The sequence below is a fragment of the Neopsephotus bourkii genome, unplaced genomic scaffold (assembly GCF_033783945.1).
Source record: "Neopsephotus bourkii isolate Nb327-2 ecotype Australia unplaced genomic scaffold, CSIRO-AGI_Nbou_v1 NB_658, whole genome shotgun sequence".
Classification (NCBI taxonomy): Eukaryota; Metazoa; Chordata; class Aves; order Psittaciformes; family Psittacidae; genus Neopsephotus; species Neopsephotus bourkii.
The window spans coordinates 77,800-101,966 of NW_026901157.1; the positions used below are offsets into that span (position 1 = coordinate 77,800).

A 24,167-nucleotide genomic window follows, 5' to 3' on the forward strand; every position below is an offset into this window, starting at 1 on the left:
GATGGGACAAGAGGAACCGGCCTCAAGCTGCACCAGGGCAGGGTTAGATGGAGCTGAGGAACAATTCCTGCCCCAGAGGGTGCTCAGGCATTGGAACAGGCTGCCCAGGGCAGGGCTGCAGGCACCGGCCTTTGGGGTGCTGTGAGGATGTGTGGATGTGGCTCTCGGTGCTGTGGGTCAGTGCTGGCCATGGTTGCACTGGGTGATCCTAAAGCTCTTTCCCAACGTGGCTGATCCCGTGATTCCACGACCATCCCGTACCCGGTGGCTGCAGTTGCGGTGCTCCAGGGATGGATTTAGGGGCACGGTTTGCACCCCAAGTGCTTGTGGGGCTGGAGCGGAGCCAGCGCTGACGCTGTGGGGCAGAGGAGGAAGCGGGCAGGCTCCCTCCGCAGGCTGAACCAGCACCCACAGCAGCACCCAGCCTGCCCCACAGCTCACCAGGGTCCTGGCACCCCAAAGCCTCCTCCTCGGGGCAGAGCACCCCATTGGTTACCTGCGGTGGGGAGCTTGGGGGTTGCATCCTTTGCTGTGGAGCTCCAGCCCCATCCTGCTCCAGTGGGACCATGGAAACCAGCAGCGAGTTCCCAGTGCCTGGCACGCAGCAGGTCCCAAGCAGGGCCACTGGGAACGCTCCTGAGGAGGATGATGGTGGTGATGGGAAGGGGAGCATGGATGGTGATGGCATGGGGTAAGAGAATGGGGCTGGGATGGAGGGGCGGCTGACAGGGTGCTTGGTGCTCTGCCTGCACCCCAGGGTGCTGTTTGGTGCTGGTGGGGGGTGATGCAGACCTGGGTGCTGGGGGGCAGGTTTGGGGTCCAGGGGCCACCGCATCCCACAGTGGTGGGGATGCTCCTGAGGAGGATGATGGTGGTGATGAAGGGGAGCATGAACGGTGATGGGAGAGCGTGAGGCTGGGGTGAATGGGAGCAGGAGGGGTCTGGGTGCTGTGCCCTCACCCCGGGGTGCTGGGGGCCAAGGGAACCCCGGGATCAGTGCCATGGAGGGGGCACAGGGGGGACTCCGTGCCCCATCCCTGGGCTCTGTGGGGCCGTGCTGGGCGCGGGGTCCCTGTGACACCCCCGTCCGTGCAGCGGGAACCCCTATGCGGGGCTGGTGGCCCTGCTGCGGGCAGCCTGGCTCTCGGGGAAGACGCGGCCCATGGAGTACCGGGTGGCGCAGCTGGAGGCCCTGGGCCGCTTCCTGGAGGACAAGAAGCAGGAGATCCTGGAGGCCACGGCCCTGGACGTGGGCAAGGTGAGGGCAAGGGGAGCCGGGAACGGGGGAGCAGAGGCTGGAGGTGCCGAGGGGCTGCGGGTGTGCATGGGGCTGGATGGAGCCTGGAGCATCCTCCTCCAGCAGAAGGTGTCCGTGCACGGCTGGGGTTGGAGCTGGAGGAGCTTTAAGCTCCCTTCATCCCAACCCCCCTGTGGGTCTCTTGGTAGCATCCTCCCGCCTGTGGTCCAGCCCGTTCCTTCCTGGGGGCCCTTTGCACCCCCCATCAGCCCCCCTGCCCCTGGGCCCTCTGCTTCCTCTTTGCACCCTGCGGTGAGCTCCCAGGCTCCTCTTCTCTGACCTCACCTTGGGGAGCCCCGTGGGGGCTCTGCCTTGTCTTGGTTGGCATCGCCTGGCCCATCGTGACCACAGTGGTGATGGGTGGAGGTCACCGGTGGTGATGGACGGAGGTCACCGGTGGTGATGGATGGATGTCACCAGTGGTGATGGATGTCACCAGTGATGATGGATGGAGGTCACCGGTGGTGATGGATGGATGTCACCGGTGGTGATGGATGGATGTCACCAGTGGTGATGGATGGATGTCACCAGTGGTGATGGATGGATGTCACCAGTGATGACGGATGGATGTCACCAGTGGTGATGGATGTAGGTCACCGGTGGTGATGGATGGATGTCACTGGTGGTGATGGATGGAGGTCACCGGTGGTGATGGATGGATGTCACCAGTGATGATGGATGTCACCAGTGGTGATGGATGGAGGTCACCGCAGTGGTGATGGATGGATGTCACCGGTGGTGATGGATGGATGTCACCAGTGGTGATGGATGTCACCGCCATGGTGATGGATGCCCTTCAGATCAGCCGCAGTGCTTCCCCATTGGTCTCAGGTTCCCTTTTCCTTGGAAGAGGCACCGCTGTGGTGTTCCCCTCCTGCTGCCCCCCACTTCTTCCACCTCCCTCCCTCCTCCTGGTGCTGCTCTGCTCCCAGACTCCTCCCCCCTGCAGGTTCCCTCTCCACAAGGCAGGGGTTGGGGCTGGGTGAGCTTTGAGGTCCCTCCCACCCCATGATCCCATGAGCATCCCGATCCCACCCTGCACCGGTGTCCTTTGCTTCCTGCAGCCTCAGCAGTGGATCCTCTCCACGCTTCCTCAGCTCCCTCTGCCCAGACCCCTACAGAACAGGCCCCAAAAGCTGGGCATTCCCTTTTCCACCCCATTCCCTCCCAAATCGTGCCTCCTGGGTGCTGGGTATCCCTCAGGACCAGCTGGTTTGAGCCCTCAGAGGGTGTATATAGGGATAATGTGTATATAGGGGAAAAGTATATATAGGGATAAGGTGTATATAGGAATAAGGTATATATATAGGGATAAGGTGTATATAGGTATAAGCTGTATATATATAGGGATAAGGTGTATATAGGGATAAGGTGTATATATATAGGGATAAGGTGTATATATATAGGGATAAGGTGTATATATATAGGGATAAGGTGTATATAGGGATAAGGTGTATATATATAGGGATAAGGTGTATATATATAGGGATAATGTATATATAGGGATAAGGCGTATATATAGAGGGATAAGGTGTATATATATAGGGATAAGGTGTATATAGGGTTAAGGTGTATATATAGGGATAAAGTGTATATATAGGGATAAGGTGTATATAGGATAAGGTGTATATAGGGATAAGGTATATATATCAGCATAAGGTGTATATAGGGATAAGGTGTATATATAGGGATAAGGTGTATATAGGGATAAGGTGTATATATATAGGGATAAGGTGTATATATATAGGGATAAGGTGTATATATAGGGATAAGGTGTATATATATAGGGATAAGGTGTATATATAGGGATAAGGTGTATATATAGGGATAAGGTGTATATAGGGATAAGGTGTATATATATAGGGATAAGGTGTATATATAGGAATAAGGTGTATATATATAGGGATAAGGTGTATATATATAGGGATAAGGTGTATATATAGGGATAAGGTGTATATATAGGGATAAAGTGTATATAGGGATAAGGTGTATATATAGGGATAATGTGTATATAGGGATAAGGTGTGTATATATAGGAATAAGGTGTATATAGGGATAATGTGTATATAGGGATAAGGTGTGTATATATAGGGATAATGGCTCCCTGTGCTCAGCCCCCCTTTGAAGCCCAACTGGCCGAGATCCTCCTGTGCAAGAACGAGCTCCACGCGGCGCTGAACAACCTCAGCCAGTGGATGAAGGACGAGCCCGTGGAGAGGAACCTGGTGAGAGCAGGGAGAGGATGGGGCCGGGACCCACACCCTGCACAGAGCTGGGTGCGATGGGGCCTGCAGCGAGGAGATGGGGTCCTCACGAGGGGGGTGTCCTGCAGGCCACGCACCTGGACTCTGCCTTCATCCGCAAGGAGCCCTATGGGGTGGTGCTCATCATGGGGCCGTGGTGCTGCCCCGTCAGCCTCCTCCTGGGGCCTCTCATTGGGGCCATCGCTGCTGGTGAGCTGAAGCATCCAGGCTGGGGTGCCCCAAGGGCTGGTTGTCACCGGTCACTGCAGTGATGTCCTCTCCATCTCCCCCCAGGTAACTGCGCTGTCCTCAAGCCCTCCGAGATGACCAAGAACGTTGAGAAACTCATGGTGGAAGCGCTGCCCGGTTACCTGGATACAGTAAGGAGCAATTCCTGCCCTTCCCCTGTCCCTGCTGAGGGCCATGGGGCTCCCAACCCTGCCTTGCCCTCAGCAGCACTGCTCTGAGCTGCTGCTGTGCCTCCTAACACTGGTGTCCACATGCCCGGGATGCTGCTGGTGGGGATGGGGACACCACAGACGTGGGTGATGCTGAGCATGGGGGACCCTTCCTCTTGCATTGCAGGACTGCTTTGCCGTGGTGACCGCCGGTCCTCAGGAGACCACGAGGCTGCTGGAGAACAAGTTTGACTACATCTTCTTCACTGGTACGTGCAGAGCAGAGCCTGCCCTGGCCTTGGTGCAGTGTGGGATGGGGGGTCCGCTGAACCCCTCGCTGCTCCTTACCTTTCCCATCCATGTGAGTTGCTGGGCAGCATCCCCTTACTGGTCCGCTATGAAGATAGGGCCCATTGTGCTGGGGATCTGGTGTCGGGATGTCTGAGCATCTCATAGCCGTAACGGGTTTGTAATGGATGAACTGGGGGACACCATGGTGGGGATGGAGGTGAGGGCTCTGCCTCCACCGAGGTGGGTGCAGGACAGGAGTGGTGCTCGACACGGCTCTCCTGGCTCCTCATTGAATGCTTTGGGTTGGAAAGGACCTTCGGATCATCCCTTTCCAATGAAGCGAAGGGCACGGGTTGGGCTGTAGCATAGACCCACAGAACCCACCAGGTTGGAGAAGACCTTTGAGGCCATCACATCCAACCTTACCCCAGCACTGCCGAGGCCACCCCGGACCCACGGCATTGGGGGACCTGGGTTTGTGACCATGGTGGGGTCCTGCACCCACTGCATCAATCCCTTGCCCGCAGGGAGCCCGCCCATGGGGAGGGCGGTGATGGCAGCCGCTGCCCAGCACCTCACCCCAGTGACACTGGAGCTGGGGGGCAAGAACCCCTGTTACGTGTCGGAGCCGTGCGACGTGCGCAGCGTGGCCCGGCGGGTGGCCTGGGGCCGCTTCTTCAACGCGGGGCAGACCTGCGTGGCCCCCGACTACGTGCTCTGCAGCCTGGAGCTGCAGGAGAAGCTGCTGCCCGCCCTGCGCGAGGCCATCACCGAGTTCTACGGCTCCGACCCTCGGGGATCGCCCGACCTGGGGCGCATCGTGGACCAGAAGGAATTCCAGCGCATCCGGATGCTGCTGCGCAGCGGGAGGGTGGCCATCGGCGGGCAGGCGGAGGAGGAGGAGCGGTACATCGGTGAGGCTGGGGGGCTGGGGGGGCCGGGAGCTCCTTCACCAGGGTGATGTGGTCACCTTATCAGTGCATATCAATATATAAGGGGGAGCATCACGAGGATGGAGCCAGGCTCTTCTCAGTGGCAAACAATGATAGGACAAGGGGCAATGGGTACAAACTGGAACACAAGAGGTTCCACTTAAACCTCTTCTCAGTGAGGTGACAGAACACTGGACCAGGCTGCCCAGGGAGGTTGTGGGGTCTCCTTCTCTGGAGACATCAAAACCCGCCTGGACACGTTCCTGTGTAACCTTATCTGGGTGCTCCTGCTCCATAGGGGGATTGGACTGGATGAGCTTCTGAGGTCCCTTCCAATCTCTAACATACTGGGATACCCCTTTCCACAGCTCCCACGGTGCTGGCGGATGTGCTGCCCTCTGATCCCATAATGCAGGAGGAGATCTTCGGGCCCATCCTGCCCATCGTCGTCGTGGCCAGCATGGAGGAAGCCATTGAGTTCATCAACAAGAGGCCGCGGCCGTTGGCTGTCTATGCCTTCTGCAGTGATTGCAAGGTGTGTGTGGGGGCATGGAACAGGAAAGGGGGTGAGGAAATAGGGTGTTAGGGCTTGGGCCCACCTCACTGAAGCCCCAGGGCATGCTCTGAGGGGTCTTTTGAGCCCTGCTCTAAGCACATGGGACTGGTGGATGAGGTGGGTGATGATCTCGTGAGAGCCCCACTCTGGAGCACTGTGTTCAGCTCTGGGGCAGCAGCACAAGAGGGATCTGGAGCTGCTGGAGTGAGTCCAGAGGAGGCCATGGGGATGCTGCAATGGAGCAGCTCTGCTCTGGAGCCAGGCTGAGAGAGCTGGGCTGGGGCAGCCTGGACAAGAGAAGGCTCCTGAAGGGGAGACCTTAGAGCAGCTCCAGTGCCTAAAGGGGCTGCAGGGAACCTGGAGAGGGGCTTGGGACAAGGGCCTGTAGGGACAGGCCAAGGGGAATGGCTTGAACCTGCCCGAGGGGAGACTGAGCTGAGCTCTTAGGCAGAAGCTCTTCCCTGTGAGGGTGCTGAGGCGCTGGCACAGGGTGCCCAGAGAAGCTGTGGCTGCCCCATCCCTGGCAGTGCTCAAGGACACAGGGGCTTGGAGCAAGCTGCTCCAGTGGAAGGGGTTGGGGTTGGGACTGGAGGAGCTCTCAGGTCCAAGCGTTCCCGGTGGAACCAAGGTGTGAGCCCCACGTCCTCCTCCTCTGCTCCCCTCGCAGGTGGTGGCCCAGGTCCTGGAGCGCACGAGCAGCGGTGGCTTCTGTGGCAATGACACCCTGACCCACATGACACTGAGCTCCCTGCCCTTCGGTGGCATCGGTAGGTGCAGACCCCAACCCTGCCCCACACTGGCCATGGGTGAGGAAGGGTCCTGGTGGCCCCAGAGCTCCATGGTGTGCAGGAACCCCCTCTGCACCTCTGGGACTACAGCAGAAGCCCTTGGCTTCACTGCACAAGGGCTGAGCTCTGCACTGTGAGGTTCTCCTCTCCCTGTTTCCTGTCCCCACCACCACATCCCCTGTGTAGGTGCGGATGTTCCATATAAAAGGTTGGGAATTCTCTTCCCCTTGGTTGTTTCCCTGCTGTTCCTGAGCAGTGTGGGCACTGTGAGTGCCTTTTGTGCCAGGGCTGGGTTCCTGCCTTGCTCAAGTGGGAGGGAAGCGTTGCTCCCTTTGCTCTGTCCTCACTATGGAGCACAGCAGCTCATTGTGCTCTTGGATAGGTGATGGGTAAGTGGGTGGCTCTTCCTCCTCCAGCCATCCTGGTGCTGGATTGGAGCCCTCAGCATCCCTCAGGAGCAGCCTTGTGCCTTCATTCTGCCTTTTAGGACTAAATAGGGGGAGCAAAACTCTTGCAACCACCTGGAGAACCTCCTTATGGTACCTTGGGGATGGGCAGGACAAAGAGTTCCTGGTCTGCAGGGCAGCAGCAGTTGTGTTCTCAGGGGAAGGGTGAGCTGAGCCCTGCCCTGGGCCCTGCCTGCTGCATTACCCAGGGAGAACAGGGATCCTCTCCCCGTGCTTTCCCAACCTCCTGGGCTCCGGTGTGCTCGGAGGAACCAGCTCAGTCTGTGCTCAGCAGCTTGAATCAGCCCTAATGGGACACCACGAGAGCCAACCCCAGGTAATTCCTCACCTGCCTGTGCCTCAGGAACAATCCTTGGTGGTTCCCATTCCGGAGCTTGTCTTTATGGAAGTGATTCAGCCAAAGTACCTGGGATGAGGAGGTGAAGCCATTCCATAGCAGGGCCTGAGCTCATGGCATTGGTCAAGGCTTCCACAGCACAGCAGTCATTGGGCAACCTCAAGGTGAAACCAGCCCCAGCCATCCGGAGAGCTGCTGGTCATAATGGGGGTCCCAATTGGAAATACTGTGGGAAGAAGCTGCCCTTCATAGGGGCCACACTGGGAGCTCCTCACCATGGGTCCATAGAGGCTGTAGAGGGAAATGGAGCCTTGTAGATCCAGCAAAGCTGGTGTAGGTACATGGAGTAGAACTCAGACGGGATCATGGAATGGTTTGGGTTGGAAGGGACCTTAAAGCTCATCTGCTTCCAACCATGGGTAAGACCAGGGTGCTCCAGGCCCATCTAAGACGAGGCCCTTGCACCTCAAACATTGATCTGAGCAAGGATTTGCTGGGTTAACCCTGCCAAGTGCAAGGGCCTGCACCTGGGTGGGAGCAATCCCAGGCCCAGCTCCAGGCTGGGCAGAGAAGAGATTCAGAGCAGCCCAAGGAGAAGGACTTGGGGGTGCTGGTCCATGAGAAAATGAACATGAGCCGGCTTCAGTGTGCGCTTGAGCCCAGAAGCCAACCGTATCCTGGGCTGCATCCAAAGGAGCGTGACCAGCAGGTCCAAGGAGCTGATCCTGCCCCTCTGCTCTGCTCTCGTGAGACCTCCCCTGGAGCATTGTGTGCAGTTCTGGTGTCCTCAACATAAAAAGGACATGGAACTGTTGGAACAAGTCCAGAGGAGGCCACGAGGATGCTCAGGGGCTGGAGCAGCTCCTGTATGGAGATAGGCTGAGAAAGTTGGGGCTGTTCAGCCTGGAGAAGAGAAGCTGCGTGGAGACCTCAGAGCAGCTTCCAGTGTCTGAAGGGGGCCTATAGGGATGCTGGGGAGGGACTCTTCATTAGGGACTGCAGTGACAGGACAAGGGGTAATGGGTTCAAACTGAAACAGGGGAAGTTTAGATTGGATCTAAGGAGGAAGTTCTTTCCTGTGAGGGTGGTGAGGCACTGGAATGGGTTGCCCAGGGAGGTTGTGAATGCTCCATCCCTGGCAGTGTTCAAGGCCAGAGCCTTGGGTGCCATGGTTTAGTGTGAGGTGTCCCTGCCCATGGCAGGGGTTGGACCTGGATGCTCTTCAGGTCCCTCCCAACCCCATCCATTCCTTGATTCCATGCCTGAGGAGCTGGAAAAGGCCAAGGGAAGGGCGAGCTCCCCATGGCCACGTCCGCGCTCAGCAGCAGGAGCGCTTTCAGGGGCAAAGCTTCCCTTGGAGCAGGCAGGAGCCCCTTGGATCCCTGGGGCAGCTCTGGAGCCCTGTGCTGTGTTCCAGGGTGCAGCGGGCTGGGCAAGTACCACGGCAAGTTCACCTTCGACACCTTCAGCCACCAGCGCGGGTGCCTGCACCGCAGCATGGGCCTGGAGGCCCTCAACGCCCTGCGCTACCCCCCCTACAGCCAGCAGAAGCTGGGCTTCCTCACGGCCACCTTCGAGATCAAGCGCAAGGGGACCTGCACCCTGCTCTGAGGCTGCTCTGCACCCTCCTGCCTCCGGGATGGGGACCCCTGTGACACCGATGCTCTGCTCCTCTCCTCCCTTTGGGGTCGCACTGTGGGATGGACGCCTCGTCCCGTACCCATCCTGCTCTGCACCCTCCTGCCTCTGGGATGGGGACCCCTGTGACACCGATGCTCTGCTCCTCTCCCCTTTGGGCTCGCACTGTGGGATGGACGCCTCATCCCGCACCCATCCTGCTCCGCACCCTCCTGGCTCCGGGATGGGGACCCCTGTGAACGTGCTTGCTCCTCCCTCCCTTTGGGTCGCCTGTGGGATGCGCCTCGCGTACCCATCCTGCTCCGCACCCTCCTGCCTCTGGGATGGGGACCCCTGTGACACCGATGCTCTGCTCCTCTCCCCTTTGGGGTCGCACTGCGGGATGGACGCCTCATCCTGTACCCATCCTGCTCCGCAGCGGGCTCTGCTCTGCACCCTCCTGCCTCCGGGATGGGGACCCCTGTGACACCGATGCTCTGCTCCTCTCCTCCCTTTGGGGTCGCACTGTGGGATGGACGCCTCATCCCGTACCCATCCTGCTCCACAGCGGGCTCTGCTCTGCACGTTCCTGCTTCCGGAATGGGGACCCCTGTGACACCGATGCTCTGCTCCTCTCCCCTTTGGGGTCCACTGGGGATGGACGCCTCATCCCGTACCCTCCTGCTCTGCATCCTCCTGGCTCCGGGATGGGGACCCCTGTGACACCGATGCTCTGCTCCTCTCCCCTTTGGGCTCGCACTGTGGGATGGACGCCTCATCCCGTACCCATCCTGCCCCACAGCGGGCTCTGCTCTGCATCCTCGCCATGGACACGCCATGGAGCGCCCTAAAGTTCTGCTTTCGAGCCCCAACTTCCCTTCCCTGGAAGGAAAGGGTCCCCAGGAGGATGCGGAGCAGCAGCTCACCCCATCCCCTCTTAGACGGGCCTCTCCTTCTGCAGGGACCCCGCTCTGCCTTCTCCCACTGCTGGCTCCGGCTTCTCTGCTCTCTGTAACCTTGCTGTAGTAAGGGCAGGGCTTTACCTTGCCTGTAGTAAAGACTTTGCATTGAGCTCTGCTCCCTGGCCTCCCCTTGCTCCATCACCCAGCTTCGGGGCAGGAACCCATCCGCTGAGCCCCAGGGATGGGTGCTCAGAGCCCCAGTGTCCCCATCCAGCCCCAGCCCCATCGCTGCTGAGCTCCATCAGCCCCTGTGCTGGGCACTGGGGAGGCTGCACCTCGGATCCTGGGCTCAGCTCTGGGCCCCTCACTGCAAGAGAGACCTTGAGGGGCTGGAGCGGGGCCAGAGCAGGGCAATGGAGCTGGGGCAGGGCCTGGAGCCCAAGGGTGATGGGGAAGGGCTGAGGGAGCTGGGGGGTTCAGATGGAGAAGAGAAGGCTCAGGGGGGACCTGATGGCTGCCTCCAACTGCCTGACAGGAGGATGGAGCCAGGAGGGGCTGGGCTCTGCTCCCAAGGAACAAGGGATGGGACAAGAGGAACCGGCCTCAAGCTGCACCAGGGCAGGGTTAGATGGAGCTGAGGAACAATTCCTGCCCCAGAGGGTGCTCAGGCATTGGAACAGGCTGCCCAGGGCAGGGCTGCAGGCACCGGCCTTTGGGGTGCTGTGAGGATGTGTGGATGTGGCTCTCGGTGCTGTGGGTCAGTGCTGGCAATGGTTGCACTTGGTGATCCTAAAGCTCTTTCCCAACGTGGCTGATCCCGTGATTCCACGACCATCCCGTACCCGGTGGCTGCAGTTGCGGTGCTCCAGGGATGGATTTAGGGGCACGGTTTGCACCCCAAGTGCTTGTGGGGCTGGAGCGGAGCCAGCGCTGACGCTGTGGGGCAGAGGAGGAAGCGGGCAGGCTCCCTCCGCAGGCTGAACCAGCACCCACAGCAGCACCCAGCCTGCCCCACAGCTCACCAGGGTCCTGGCACCCCAAAGCCTCCTCCTCGGGGCAGAGCACCCCATTGGTTACCTGCGGTGGGGAGCTTGGGGGTTGCATCCTTTGCTGTGGAGCTCCAGCCCCATCCTGCTCCAGTGGGACCATGGAAACCAGCAGCGAGTTCCCAGTGCCTGGCACGCAGCAGGTCCCAAGCAGGGCCACTGGGAACGCTCCTGAGGAGGATGATGGTGGTGATGGGAAGGGGAGCATGGATGGTGATGGCATGGGGTAAGAGAATGGGGCTGGGATGGAGGGGCGGCTGACAGGGTGCTTGGTGCTCTGCCTGCACCCCAGGGTGCTGTTTGGTGCTGGTGGGGGGTGATGCAGACCTGGGTGCTGGGGGGCAGGTTTGGGGTCCAGGGGCCACCGCATCCCACAGTGGTGGGGATGCTCCTGAGGAGGATGATGGTGGTGATGAAGGGGAGCATGAACGGTGATGGGAGAGCGTGAGGCTGGGGTGAATGGGAGCAGGAGGGGTCTGGGTGCTGTGCCCTCACCCCGGGGTGCTGGGGGCCAAGGGAACCCCGGGATCAGTGCCATGGAGGGGGCACAGGGGGGACTCCGTGCCCCATCCCTGGGCTCTGTGGGGCCGTGCTGGGCGCGGGGTCCCTGTGACACCCCCGTCCGTGCAGCGGGAACCCCTATGCGGGGCTGGTGGCCCTGCTGCGGGCAGCCTGGCTCTCGGGGAAGACGCGGCCCATGGAGTACCGGGTGGCGCAGCTGGAGGCCCTGGGCCGCTTCCTGGAGGACAAGAAGCAGGAGATCCTGGAGGCCACGGCCCTGGACGTGGGCAAGGTGAGGGCAAGGGGAGCCGGGAACGGGGGAGCAGAGGCTGGAGGTGCCGAGGGGCTGCGGGTGTGCATGGGGCTGGATGGAGCCTGGAGCATCCTCCTCCAGCAGAAGGTGTCCGTGCACGGCTGGGGTTGGAGCTGGAGGAGCTTTAAGCTCCCTTCATCCCAACCCCCCTGTGGGTCTCTTGGTAGCATCCTCCCGCCTGTGGTCCAGCCCGTTCCTTCCTGGGGGCCCTTTGCACCCCCCATCAGCCCCCCTGCCCCTGGGCCCTCTGCTTCCTCTTTGCACCCTGCGGTGAGCTCCCAGGCTCCTCTTCTCTGACCTCACCTTGGGGAGCCCCGTGGGGGCTCTGCCTTGTCTTGGTTGGCATCGCCTGGCCCATCGTGACCACAGTGGTGATGGGTGGAGGTCACCGGTGGTGATGGACGGAGGTCACCGGTGGTGATGGATGGATGTCACCAGTGGTGATGGATGGATGTCACCAGTGGTGATGGATGGAGGTCACCGGTGGTGATGGATGGATGTCACCGGTGGTGATGGATGGATGTCACCAGTGGTGATGGATGGATGTCACCAGTGGTGATGGATGGATGTCACCAGTGGTGATGGATGGAGGTCACCAGTGGTGATGGATGGAGGTCACCGGTGGTGATGGATGGATGTCACCGGTGGTGATGGATGGAGGTCACCAGTGGTGATGGATGGAGGTCACCGGTGGTGATGGATGGATGTCACCGGTGGTGATGGATGGATGTCACCAGTGTGTGTGATGTCACCGTGTGATGGATGTCACCAGTGGTGATGGATGGATGTCACCAGTGGTGATGGATGTCACCAGTGATGATGGATGGTGTGTGTGTGGTGTGTGGTGTGGTGGTGTGGTGTGGTGTGTCACCAGTGATGATGGATGTCACCAGTGGTGATGGATGGAGGTCACCAGTGGTGATGGATGGATGTCACCGGTGGTGATGGATGGATGTCACCAGTGTTGATGGATGTCACCGCCATGGTGATGGATGCCCTTCAGATCAGCCGCAGTGCTTCCCCATTGGTCTCAGGTTCCCTTTTCCTTGGAAGAGGCACCGCTGTGGTGTTCCCCTCCTGCTGCCCCCCACTTCTTCCACCTCCCTCCCTCCTCCTGGTGCTGCTCTGCTCCCAGACTCCTCCCCCCTGCAGGTTCCCTCTCCACAAGGCAGGGGTTGGGGCTGGGTGAGCTTTGAGGTCCCTCCCACCCCATGATCCCATGAGCATCCCGATCCCACCCTGCACCGGTGTCCTTTGCTTCCTGCAGCCTCAGCAGTGGATCCTCTCCACGCTTCCTCAGCTCCCTCTGCCCAGACCCCTACAGAACAGGCCCCAAAAGCTGGGCATTCCCTTTTCCACCCCATTCCCTCCCAAATCGTGCCTCCTGGGTGCTGGGTATCCCTCAGGACCAGCTGGTTTGAGCCCTCAGAGGGTGTATATAGGGATAATGTGTATATAGGGGAAAAGTATATATAGGGATAAGGTGTATATAGGAATAAGGTATATATATAGGGATAAGGTGTATATAGGGATAAGCTGTATATATATAGGGATAAGGTGTATATAGGGATAAGGTGTATATATATAGGGATAAGGTGTATATATATAGGGATAATGTATATATAGGGATAAGGCGTATATATAGAGGGATAAGGTGTATATATATAGGGATAAGGTGTATATAGGGTTAAGGTGTATATATAGGGATAAAGTGTATATATAGGGATAAGGTGTATATAGGATAAGGTGTATATAGGGATAAGGTATATATATCAGCATAAGGTGTATATAGGGATAAGGTGTATATATAGGGATAAGGTGTATATATAGGGATAAGGTGTATATATATAGGGATAAGGTGTATATATAGGGATAAGGTGTATATATAGGGATAAGGTGAATATAGGGATAACGTATATATATAGGGATAAGGTGTATATAGGGATAAGGTGTATATATATAGGGATAAGGTGTATATATAGGAATAAGGTGTATATATATAGGGATAAGGTGTATATATATAGGGATAAGGTGTATATATAGGGATAAGGTGTATATATAGGGATAAAGTGTATATAGGGATAAGGTGTATATATAGGGATAAGGTGTATATAGGGATAAGGTGTATATAGGGATAAGGTGTATATAGGGATAAGGTGTATATAGGGATAAGGTGTATATATATAGGGATAATGGCTCCCTGTGCTCAGCCCCCCTTCGAAGCCCAACTGGCCGAGATCCTCCTGTGCAAGAACGAGCTCCACGCGGCGCTGAACAACCTCAGCCAGTGGATGAAGGACGAGCCCGTGGAGAGGAACCTGGTGAGAGCAGGGAGAGGATGGGGCCGGGACCCACACCCTGCACAGAGCTGGGTGCGATGGGGCCTGCAGCGAGGAGATGGGGTCCTCACGAGGGGGGTGTCCTGCAGGCCACGCACCTGGACTCTGCCTTCATCCGCAAGGAGCCCTATGGGGTGGTGCTCATCATGGGGCCGTGGTGCTGCCCCGTCAGCCTCCTCCTGGGGCCTCTCATTGGGGCCATCGCTGCTGGTGAGCTGAAGCATCCAGGCTGGGGTGCCCCAAGGGCTGGTTGTCACCGGTCACTGCAGTGATGTCCTCTCCATCTCCCCCCAGGTAACTGCGCTGTCCTCAAGCCCTCCGAGATGACCAAGAACGTTGAGAAACTCATGGTGGAAGCGCTGCCCGGTTACCTGGATACAGTAAGGAGCAATTCCTGCCCTTCCCCTGTCCCTGCTGAGGGCCATGGGGCTCCCAACCCTGCCTTGCCCTCAGCAGCACTGCTCTGAGCTGCTGCTGTGCCTCCTAACACTGGTGTCCACATGCCCGGGATGCTGCTGGTGGGGATGGGGACACCACAGACGTGGGTGATGCTGAGCATGGGGGACCCTTCCTCTTGCATTGCAGGACTGCTTTGCCGTGGTGACCGCCGGTCCTCAGGAGACCACGAGGCTGCTGGAGAACAAGTTTGACTACATCTTCTTCACTGGTACGTGCAGAGCAGAGCCTGCCCTGGCCTTGGTGCAGTGTGGGATGGGGGGTCCGCTGAACCCCTCGCTGCTCCTTACCTTTCCCATCCATGTGAGTTGCTGGGCAGCATCCCCTTACTGGTCCGCTATGAAGATAGGGCCCATTGTGCTGGGGATCTGGTGTCGGGATGTCTGAGCATCTCATAGCCGTAACTCGGGTTCGTAATGGGTGAACTGGGGGACATCATGGTGGGGATGGAGATGAGGGCTCAGCCTCCACTGAGGTGGGTGCAGGACAGGAGTGGGGCTCGACACGGCTCTCCTGGCTCCTCATTGAATGCCTTGGGTTGGAAAGGACCTTCGGATCATCCCTTTCCAATGAAGCGAAGGGCACGGGTTGGGCTGTAGCATAGACCCACAGAACCCACCAGGTTGGAGAAGACCTTTGAGACCATCACATCCAACCTTACCCCAGCACTGCCGAGGCCACCCCGGACCCACGGCATTGGGGGACCTGGGTTTGTGACCATGGTGGGGTCCTGCACCCACTGCATCAATCCCTTGCCCGCAGGGAGCCCGCCCATGGGGAGGGCGGTGATGGCAGCCGCTGCCCAGCACCTCACCCCAGTGACACTGGAGCTGGGGGGCAAGAACCCCTGTTACGTGTCGGAGCCGTGCGACGTGCGCAGCGTGGCCCGGCGGGTGGCCTGGGGCCGCTTCTTCAACGCGGGGCAGACCTGCGTGGCCCCCGACTACGTGCTCTGCAGCCTGGAGCTGCAGGAGAAGCTGCTGCCCGCCCTGCGCGAGGCCATCACCGAGTTCTACGGCTCCGACCCTCGGGGATCGCCCGACCTGGGGCGCATCGTGGACCAGAAGGAATTCCAGCGCATCCGGATGCTGCTGCGCAGCGGGAGGGTGGCCATCGGCGGGCAGGCGGAGGAGGAGGAGCGGTACATCGGTGAGGGCTGCGTCTGCATCCTTGAGCTTGGGTCCTGGGGAGGGTCCCGTCAGTGATGGGGAGGTTCTGGATGGAGGGGATGCTCTGGGAAGCGTCTCATGGGAACCATAGAATAGTTTGGGTTGGCAAGGACCTTAAGATCATCCAGTTCCAAACCCCCTGCCATGGGCAGGGACACCTCACTCTAAACCATGGCACCCAAGGCCCTGTCCAACCTGGCCTTGAACACTGCCAGGGATGGAGCATTCACAACCTCCCTGGGCACCCATTCCAGTGCCTCACCACCCTCACAGGAAAGAATTTCCTCCTTAGATCCAATCTAAACTTCCCCTGTTTCAGTTTGAACCCATTACCCCTTGTCCTGTCACTGCAGTCCCTAATGAAGAGTCCCTCCCCAGCATCCCTATAGGCCCCCTTCAGACACTGGAAGCTGCTCTGAGGTCTCCATGCAGCTTCTCTTCTCCAGGCTGAACAGCCCCAACTTTCTCAGCCTATCTCCATACAGGAGCTGCTCCAGCCCCTGAGCATCCTCGTGGCCTCCTCTGGACTTGTTCCAACAGTTCCATGTCCTTTTTATGCTGAGGACACCAGAACTGCACACAATGCTCCAGGGGAGGACTCACGAGAGCAGAGCAGAGGGGCAGGATCAGCTCCTTGGACCTGCTGGTCACGCTCCTTTGGATGCAGCCCAGGATAGGGTTGGTTTCTGGGCTCAAGCGCACACTGAAGCCAGCTCATGTTCATTTTCTCATGGACCAGCACCCCCAAGTCCTTCTCCTTGGGCTGCTCTGAATCTCTTCCCTCCCAGCCTGTAGCTGGGCCTGGGATTGCTCCCACCCAGGAGCAGGCCCTTGCACTTGGCATGGTTAAACTCCATGAGGTTGACATCAGCCCAGCTCACAAGTGTGTCAGGGTCCCTCTGGATGGCATTCCTTCCCTCCAGCTGGATGCATTGCCCTTCCACAGAGGAGCTGTGGGGAGAGGACCAAGGCGTCACCTCCAACCTCTGCTGCCATTGGGGTGGTGTCTCCGCAGCTCCCACTGTCCTGGTGGACGTGCAGCCCTCGGATCCCATCATGCAGGAGATCATCCTCGGCCCCATCCTGCCCATTGTCATTGTGGCCAGTGTGGATGAAGCCATTGAGTTCATCAACAGCCGCGAGCGGCCGCTGGCTGTGTATGTCTTCTCCTCTGATGAACAGGTACGGCCATGGGGCTGTGGGGAAGGGCTGGGGCTGGAAGCAGGCTCCAAGCCTCACCTCCACCTCCTCTGCTGCCCTCGCAGGTGGTGGCCCAGGTCCTGGAGCGCACGAGCAGCGGTGGCTTCTGCAGCAACGACACCCTCATGCACATGATCCTGACCTCGCTGCCCTTCGGTGGCATCGGTGGGTGCAAGCCCCATGACCGCTGTGAGCTGAGCCTGAGACCATCCCCGGCAGTGCTCAAGGACACAGGGGCTTGGAGCAAGCTGCTCCAGTGGAAGGGGTTGGGGTTGGATGGGCTTTAAGCTCCCTTCCAACCCAACCCATTCCATGATTCCACTTGGGCATCCGTGTAGGCCACCTGCATGGTCCTCTTTATATCACTTTCTTGGGAAGCTTGGCCATGGCCAGCGCTCCCCATGATGCTGGTGGTAGAAAGCAGCTGGATGAAGATGTGGTGCCAGGCACAAGTCTCCATCACCGGCTGCCCTATGAGGGGAGATTAAGTATCATAGGATCCCAAACTGGTTTGGGTTGGAAGGGACCTTAAAGCTCATCCCATTTCAACCCCAACCCCTTCCAGTGGAGCAGCTTGCTCCAAGCCCCTGTGTCCTTGAGCACTGCCAGGGATGGGGCAGCCACAGCTTCTCTGGGCACCCTGTGCCAGCGCCTCAGCACCCTCACAGAGGGTCCTGTACCAGGTGGTGATGCAGGGTGGGATGAAGGCTGCCCCCATCCAGCCGCCGCCTGGAGCCCTGTGCTGTGTTCCAGGGGGCAGCGGGCTGGGCAAGTACCACGGCAAGTTCACCTTCGACACCTTCAGCCACCAGCGCGGGTGCCTGCACCGCAGCATGGGCCTGGAGGCCCTCAATGCCCTGCGCTACCCCCCCTACAGCCAGCACAGGGTGGGCATCGTCTGCGCTGCTGCTGGGGTGAAGCACAAGGGCTCCTGCACCCTGCTCTGAGCATCCCCCAGCCGCTCGCATCCCTCCCTGCTGGCACTGGTGCCTGTGGGCGGTGAAAGGTGTTGCCTTCCGTCCGGTGAGGCTGCGTGCTTCCATCCCATCCCATTCCAGTTCATCCCATCCCATTCCAAACCATTCCATCCTATCCCATTCCATTCCATCCCATTAAAACCCATTCCATCCCATCCCATCCATCCCAGCCCATTCCATCACATCCCATTCCAGTCCATCCCATTCCCTCCAATCCCATTAAAACCCATTCTATCCCATCCCATTCCAGTCCATCCCATTAAAACCTATTCCATTCCATTTCATCCCAACCCATCTATCCCGTCCCATTAAAACCCATTCTATCCCATCCCATTCCAGTCCATCCCATTCCATCCAGTCCCATTAAAACCCATTCCATCCCATCCCATCCAATCCCATTCCATCCAATCCCATTAAAACCCATTCCATTCCATCCCATCCCATCCATCCCATCCCATTCCATCACATCCCGTTCCAGTCCATCCCATTCCATCCAATCCCATTAAAACCCATTCTATCCCATCCCATTCCAGTCCGTCCCATTCCATTCAGTCCCATTAAAACCCATTCCATCCCATACCATCCAATCCATCACATCCCATTCCAGTCCATCCCATTCCATCCAATCCCATTAAAACCCATTCTATCCCATCCCATTCATTCCGTCCCATCAGGGTATGGGATGGAGATGGGGGTCAGGAAGAGGGAGGACCTCGGAAGGTGCACTGGGAGCTGGTGGGGGTGCAGGAGGGAGCGGAAGGGTCCCACTGGTCCCTGTTCCCATCACTGCTGGCCATGGCAGAGGGGCGGAAGGGCTCTGGGTGATGCCCTTTGGGAAGGTCCATAGCAACGTTCTGCTCCCCAGTCCTGGAGCTGGGCTCATCCCAGTCCCCTTTGCCCATTGTCTCACATGGATTGGGCAGGTTCAAACCATTCCCCTTGGCCTGTCCCTACAGGCCCTTGTCCCAAGCCCCTCCCCAGGTTCCCTGCAGCCCCTTTGGGCACTGGAACACTGGACCTAAAGGGGCTTCTTTATCCGTACATCCCACAGGATGCTCCTGTCCCATCCCATCCTTTCCATGGCACGAGCACAGCCATGGGGCTGCCCCTGTGGGCCCGATGTCGATTCCTGGGGTGGTTTTGACCACACTGGGCTCACGCTGCCGTGAGCAGCACCTCTATGGGGAGAATCATGGTGCCAGCAGAGGACAAGAACCCCTGTGACGGGCAGAATATGGCCCGGGTGCTGCTGGAGATGCAATGGGATAACCCCATCATCCGGGAGGAGGGATCTTCAGGCGCATCCTCAGGGTCCAGCACGGATGCTGCCACCACCTCCATCTGCAGCCAGGAGCAGCCGCTGGGTCCTCTCCTCCTGCAGAGCTGGGCCAGCAGCAGCATCCTCAGGTCCCATCCGGATGGGAGGGTTTAATTCCGATCCAAGCAGTCCCTTCCCAATGGTGGGATGGGAAGGAGAACGGGAAAACCGAGGGATGAGAGAACAGTTGAGTGATGGAGCACAGGAAATATAGGGATAAAAGGAAACGGAGAAACACAGCAAGGGATGCACAGCTCCCAGTCAGTCCCGTCCCCCCTTTTCTATACTGGCCATGGCATGTATGGAATATCCAGTATGGAATATTTAATATGGAATATCCCTTGGGATAGCTCGGGGCAGGTTCCTGTCTCTGCTCCCAGCTCCCTGGCAGAGCAGGAGAGGCTGGAACCTCCTCGAGCAGGGGTAAGTGCTGCTGAGCATCACCCAGTGATGGGTCTGTTATTGGAGCCGGTCTGAGCCTGGTGCCTGGGCTGATGCTGGGATCATGGAACCATGGAATGGGCTGGGATGAAGGGACCTTAAAGCTCCTCCAGCTCCAACCCCTTCCACTGGAGCAGCTTGCTCCAAGCCCCTTCCTATGTCCCTCATAGTGACGAATTCGTTCCTTACATCCAACCTGGATCCCCCCTGTTTCACTCTGAACCCATCACCCCTTGTCCCATCGCTCCAGTCCCTATAAAGAGCCCTCCCCAGCATCCCTGCATCCCCTTCACACACTGAAGCTGCTCTGAGCTCCCCACGCAGCCCCAGTGCCCCCAGCCTGGCTCCATCCGGAGCTCCTCCAGCCCCGCAGCATCCTCGGGGCTCCCCTGCGCTCTCTCCATCACCTCCGGGTCCTTGCACTGGGGGCACCGGTACCGCACCGCTCGGGACCCTGCCCATGGCCCCGCTGTCATCCTAGGGCCGGTCCCGGGGATTCCGGTGCCTCCGACCCGCCTGCAGCGGGGCCGCGCTCGGTGCCCTCCTCCGGTGCCGCCCCCGGACCGCCGGTGCCCGGTCTCGAACCCGCGACCCACGCACCCACCGCGACCGCAGCCGCCATCAACACCGGCCTAAGGCTTAGCCCCGCCTCTCCTCACCCTCTAGCCAATCACCGCCCAGCTTCGCCGCCTCACAGGCCAATCCACGGCTCCCTCCATCCTACCCCTTCCTTTGCGCGGCGGGACTCAGCCAATGGGAAGCGAGCTTAGCTCCGCCCTTCCCGCTGAGGCCCCGCCCGATGTCCTTCGCCGCCGCTTCGCGCCTGCGCAGTGCGGCCCGGGGGCGGCCGGGGTCAGGACGGCCGGGTCCTTGCGGGAGGTGAGCGGAGGGGGGGCCCAGGCCCTTATGGGGCCCCCCCGGTGTCCGTGGAGGTTTATGGAGGTTTATGGAGGTCTATGAGGGTCTATGGAGGGCCATGGAGGTCTATGAGGGTCTATGGAGGGCTATGGTGGTCTGTGAGGGTCTATGGAGGGCCATGGAGGTCTATGAGGGCCTATGGAGGGCCCCGGAACCCGCTTAGAGCAGGGGCTGGATGGGCCCCCCCGGGGGCATGCGCCTGGTCCCATAAGGGGGGTGGCAGTTGGGCCTTGGGGTGCTGTGGGGCAGGGGAGGCTGAATGGGGGCATTAAAGGGGTACGGGGGGGGGGAAGGACATCCGGGTCTTTTATGGAACATGGAGGGGGTCAGGACCCATGGCGGGGGGGCCCCCACCCCAGGGTTCCTTTGGGGTGGGTGTTGGGATCCTTGGGTCTGTTGGGAGGGTGTGGGGGGGTGACAGGGCCCTGAGTCTCTTATTGGGGGGGGCAGGACCCCTGGGTCTGTTATGGGGGGGTATTGGGACCCCTGGGGGGGGGGTACCTCATTGTTTTGTATGGGGAGAAGACCCCTGGGTTGTCTGGGGGGGGTTAGGACCCCACTGTCCTTTGCTGGGGGTCCAGGACCCCTGGGGGTGGGTGGTGGGGTACCCCAGTCCCTATGGGGGGCAGGATCCATGGGTCCCTTGAGGGGAGGGTATTGGGACCCCTGGGTGCTATGGGGGGTGTGTGAATATCTTGGTCCCTTATGGGGGCAGAGAACCCCTGGGTGTCATGGGGAGGGTGGGGGGGTGGAACAAGCCCCCTGGGTCTCTTGGGGGGGGATACCCGGGTATCTTATGGGAATTGGGGGGGGGGGTGTCCCAATCGGTGGTGAGCACCAGGCCAGGCCCCTCTGTGGCTGCAGGACCGGATATGGCTGCGCTGCGCTTGGTGTCCCGGGCTGCCCACCCAGGTGAGCCCCCACCGGGACCCCATTGCCCCCCTTTTACTCCCCTATCACCCCCCCATCAACCCCCTTGTCCCCCACCAACACCCCCTTGACCCTTCTCCCTTCACCCCCCCCAGGCCCTCCAGCCCCTCTGGGCTACCTGCGCCTGCTCGGGACCACCCCCCGCAGGGGCTGCTACAGTGAGTAAAGGACAGGCTGCCCCATCCCTGCCCCACAGCAGCCCCTCCATGGGGTGGGCCCAGCTCCCTTCTCCCCCCAGAGTACGTCAACGTGCAGGAGCCGGCCATGGACATGCGCTCCATCACCGACCGCGCGGCACAGACCCTGCTCTGGACCGAGCTCATCCGAGGTGAGCCCTGGAGCTGCCTCCGCAAGGAACAGAGCCCTCGGGGCCTCCTCAGTGGGGAGCGGGTCCAGAGGAGGCCCCGAGGATGCTGCGGGGCTGGAGCAGCTCCGGATGGAGCCAGGCTGGGGGCACTGGGGCTGTGTGGGGAGCTCAGAGCAGCTTCAGTGTGTGAAGGGGATGCAGGGATGCTGGGGAGGGCTCTTCATAGGGACTGGAGCGATGGGACAAGGGTGATGGGTTCAGAGTGAAACAGAGGAGGTTCAGTTGGGGATAAGGACTGGCACTGGGGCAGAGCACAAGGATGTGGAGCTGTTGGAGTGAGGTCAGAGGCCACGAGGATGCTCTTGTATGGAGCCAGCCTGAGGGCACTGGGGCTGTTCAGCCTGGAGAAGAGAAGGCTGCGTGGAGGCAATGATCCTATGGAAACTAAGCTTCCATCTCCCCTTTGAGGGCAGCTGGTGATGGACGTTGTGTCTGCAGCACGTATGCAGCTGACCTACACTAACAGTGAGAGCTGGCCATAGCCAAGCCTCCCAGGAAAGTGCTCTGAAAGGGACCATACAGGTGGTCCAGGTGGATGCCCAATGGAATCATAGTCATGGAAAGGTTTGGGTTGGAAGGCAGCTGAAGGCTCCTCCAGCTCCAACTCCAACCCCTTCCACTGGAGCAGCTTGCTCCAAGCCCCTGTGTCCTTGAGCACTGCCAGGGATGGGGCAGCCACAGCTTCTCTGGGCACCCTGTGCCAGCGCCTCAGCACCCTCACAGGGAAGAGCTTCTGCCTAAGAGCTCAGCTCAGTCTCCCCTCGGGCAGGTTCAAGCCATTCCCCTTGGCCTGTCCCTACAGGCCCTTGTCCCAAGCCCCTCTCCAGGTTCCCTGCAGCCCCTTTAGGCACTGGAGCTGCTCTCAGGTCTCCCCTTCAGGAGCCTCCTCTTCTCCAGGCTGAACAGATGCTGCTTGAGGGATGTTTCCATGATGCTCTGTGCATCCCTGCTCTCTCCATGGGGCACCAGCCCCCACCATGCACACCATAACCCATCTCCTCCTCTCCCAGGCCTCTCCATGACTCTGAGTTACCTGTTCCGGGAGCCAGCCACCATCAACTACCCCTTTGAGAAGGGTCCCCTGAGCCCCCGCTTCCGGGGGGAGCACGCTCTGCGCCGTTACCCCTCTGGGGAGGAGAGGTGCATCGCCTGCAAGCTCTGCGAGGCCATCTGCCCGGCACAGGTCCAGCCTTCCCCCTCTTCCTCCTCCTCCCCGTGGGGCGCTGGGTGCCCCCATTGAGGGTGACACCGGCCCCCCCTCATCCACCACAGGCCATCACCATCGAGGCCGAGCCCCGCGCTGACGGCAGCCGCCGCACCACCCGCTATGACATTGACATGACCAAGTGCATCTACTGCGGGTTCTGCCAGGAGGCCTGTCCTGTGGATGCCATCGTGGAGGTGAGGATGGGGCAACCACAACCCTGTGGGGGGGCATAGAGCCAGCATCTCCTTAGAGCAGCTCCAGTGCCTAAAGGGGCTGCAGGGAGCGTGGAGAGGGGCTTGGGACAAGGGCCTGTAGGGCCGGGACAAGGGGAATGGCTTGAACCTGCCCGAGGGGAGACTGAGCTGAGCTCTTAGGCAGAAGCTCTTCCCTGTGAGGGTGCTGAGGCGCTGGCACAGGGTGCCCAGAGAAGCTGTGGCTGCCCCATCCCTGGCAGTGCTCAAGGACACAGGGGCTTGGAGCAAGCTGCTCCAGTGGAAGGGGTTGGGGTTGGAGCTGGGGGAGCTTTCAGCTCCCTTCATCCCAACCCATTCCGTGCTCTCCCACCCTGGCAGGGTCCCAACTTCGAGTTCTCCACGGAGACCCACGAGGAGCTACTCTACAACAAGGAGAAGCTGCTCAACAACGGCGACAAGTGGGAGGCCGAGATCGCTGCCAACATCCAGGCTGATTACCTGTACCGGTGACACCCAGGCCTCCCTGCTCCCCAATAAAGGGTCTGGGGGGGGATCTGCCACCGTCACCCCCCCCCAGCACTGGGGCCACCAGCCCCTTCCTAACCTGGAGCTCTGGTTTCCTCTGTTCATTCCCAGCGCTGGAGCAGGGAATGGGGGGAACCTCCCAGGGGTCCTGGGCATCACTGCTGGAGGAGGGCCTGGAGCCCAAGGGTGATGGGGAAGGGCTGAGGGAGCTGGGGGGTTCAGATGGAGAAGAGAAGGCTCAGGGGGGACCTGATGGCTGCCTCCAACTGCCTGACAGGAGGATGGAGCCAGGAGGGGCTGGGCTCTGCTCCCAAGGAACAAGGGATGGGACAAGAGGAACCGGCCTCAAGCTGCACCAGGGCAGGGTTAGATGGAGCTGAGGAACAATTCCTGCCCCAGAGGGTGCTCAGGCATTGGAACAGGCTGCCCAGGGCAGGG

At 59.7% G+C, this 24,167-nt stretch overlaps 3 protein-coding genes across 4 annotated transcripts; all 3 read left to right on the forward strand.

The window, feature by feature from the left end:
• Positions 1-566: 566 nt before the first annotated feature.
• LOC133211704 (aldehyde dehydrogenase family 3 member B1-like) lies at positions 567-8,955 on the forward strand. Its single transcript, XM_061352292.1, has 10 exons — positions 567-691; positions 1,096-1,258; positions 3,412-3,522; positions 3,630-3,750; positions 3,835-3,920; positions 4,126-4,207; positions 4,757-5,143; positions 5,530-5,696; positions 6,385-6,484; positions 8,727-8,955. The coding sequence occupies exons 1-10, from the start codon at positions 567-569 to the stop codon at positions 8,918-8,920; spliced, it is 1,536 nt and encodes a 511-aa protein (XP_061208276.1). The 3' UTR covers positions 8,921-8,955.
• A 2,020-nt stretch (positions 8,956-10,975) lies between these two features.
• Positions 10,976-17,802, forward strand: LOC133211705 (aldehyde dehydrogenase family 3 member B1-like). The gene is made up of 10 exons (XM_061352293.1): positions 10,976-11,100; positions 11,505-11,667; positions 13,899-14,009; positions 14,117-14,237; positions 14,322-14,407; positions 14,613-14,694; positions 15,246-15,632; positions 16,668-16,834; positions 16,918-17,017; positions 17,606-17,802. The coding sequence occupies exons 1-10, from the start codon at positions 10,976-10,978 to the stop codon at positions 17,797-17,799; spliced, it is 1,536 nt and encodes a 511-aa protein (XP_061208277.1). The 3' UTR covers positions 17,800-17,802.
• A 2,572-nt stretch (positions 17,803-20,374) lies between these two features.
• NDUFS8 (NADH:ubiquinone oxidoreductase core subunit S8) lies at positions 20,375-23,809 on the forward strand. 2 transcript variants are annotated; one of them, XM_061352290.1, is made up of 7 exons: positions 20,375-20,467; positions 21,371-21,418; positions 21,532-21,594; positions 21,675-21,764; positions 22,814-22,986; positions 23,076-23,204; positions 23,583-23,809. In XM_061352290.1, the coding sequence occupies exons 2-7, from the start codon at positions 21,379-21,381 to the stop codon at positions 23,712-23,714; spliced, it is 627 nt and encodes a 208-aa protein (XP_061208274.1). In that variant the 5' UTR covers positions 20,375-20,467; positions 21,371-21,378; the 3' UTR covers positions 23,715-23,809. The 2 variants fall into 2 exon arrangements, with proteins under 2 accessions (XP_061208274.1, XP_061208275.1); XM_061352291.1 differs by having other exon boundaries at positions 20,440-20,467; positions 21,348-21,418.
• Positions 23,810-24,167: the final 358 nt, after the last annotated feature.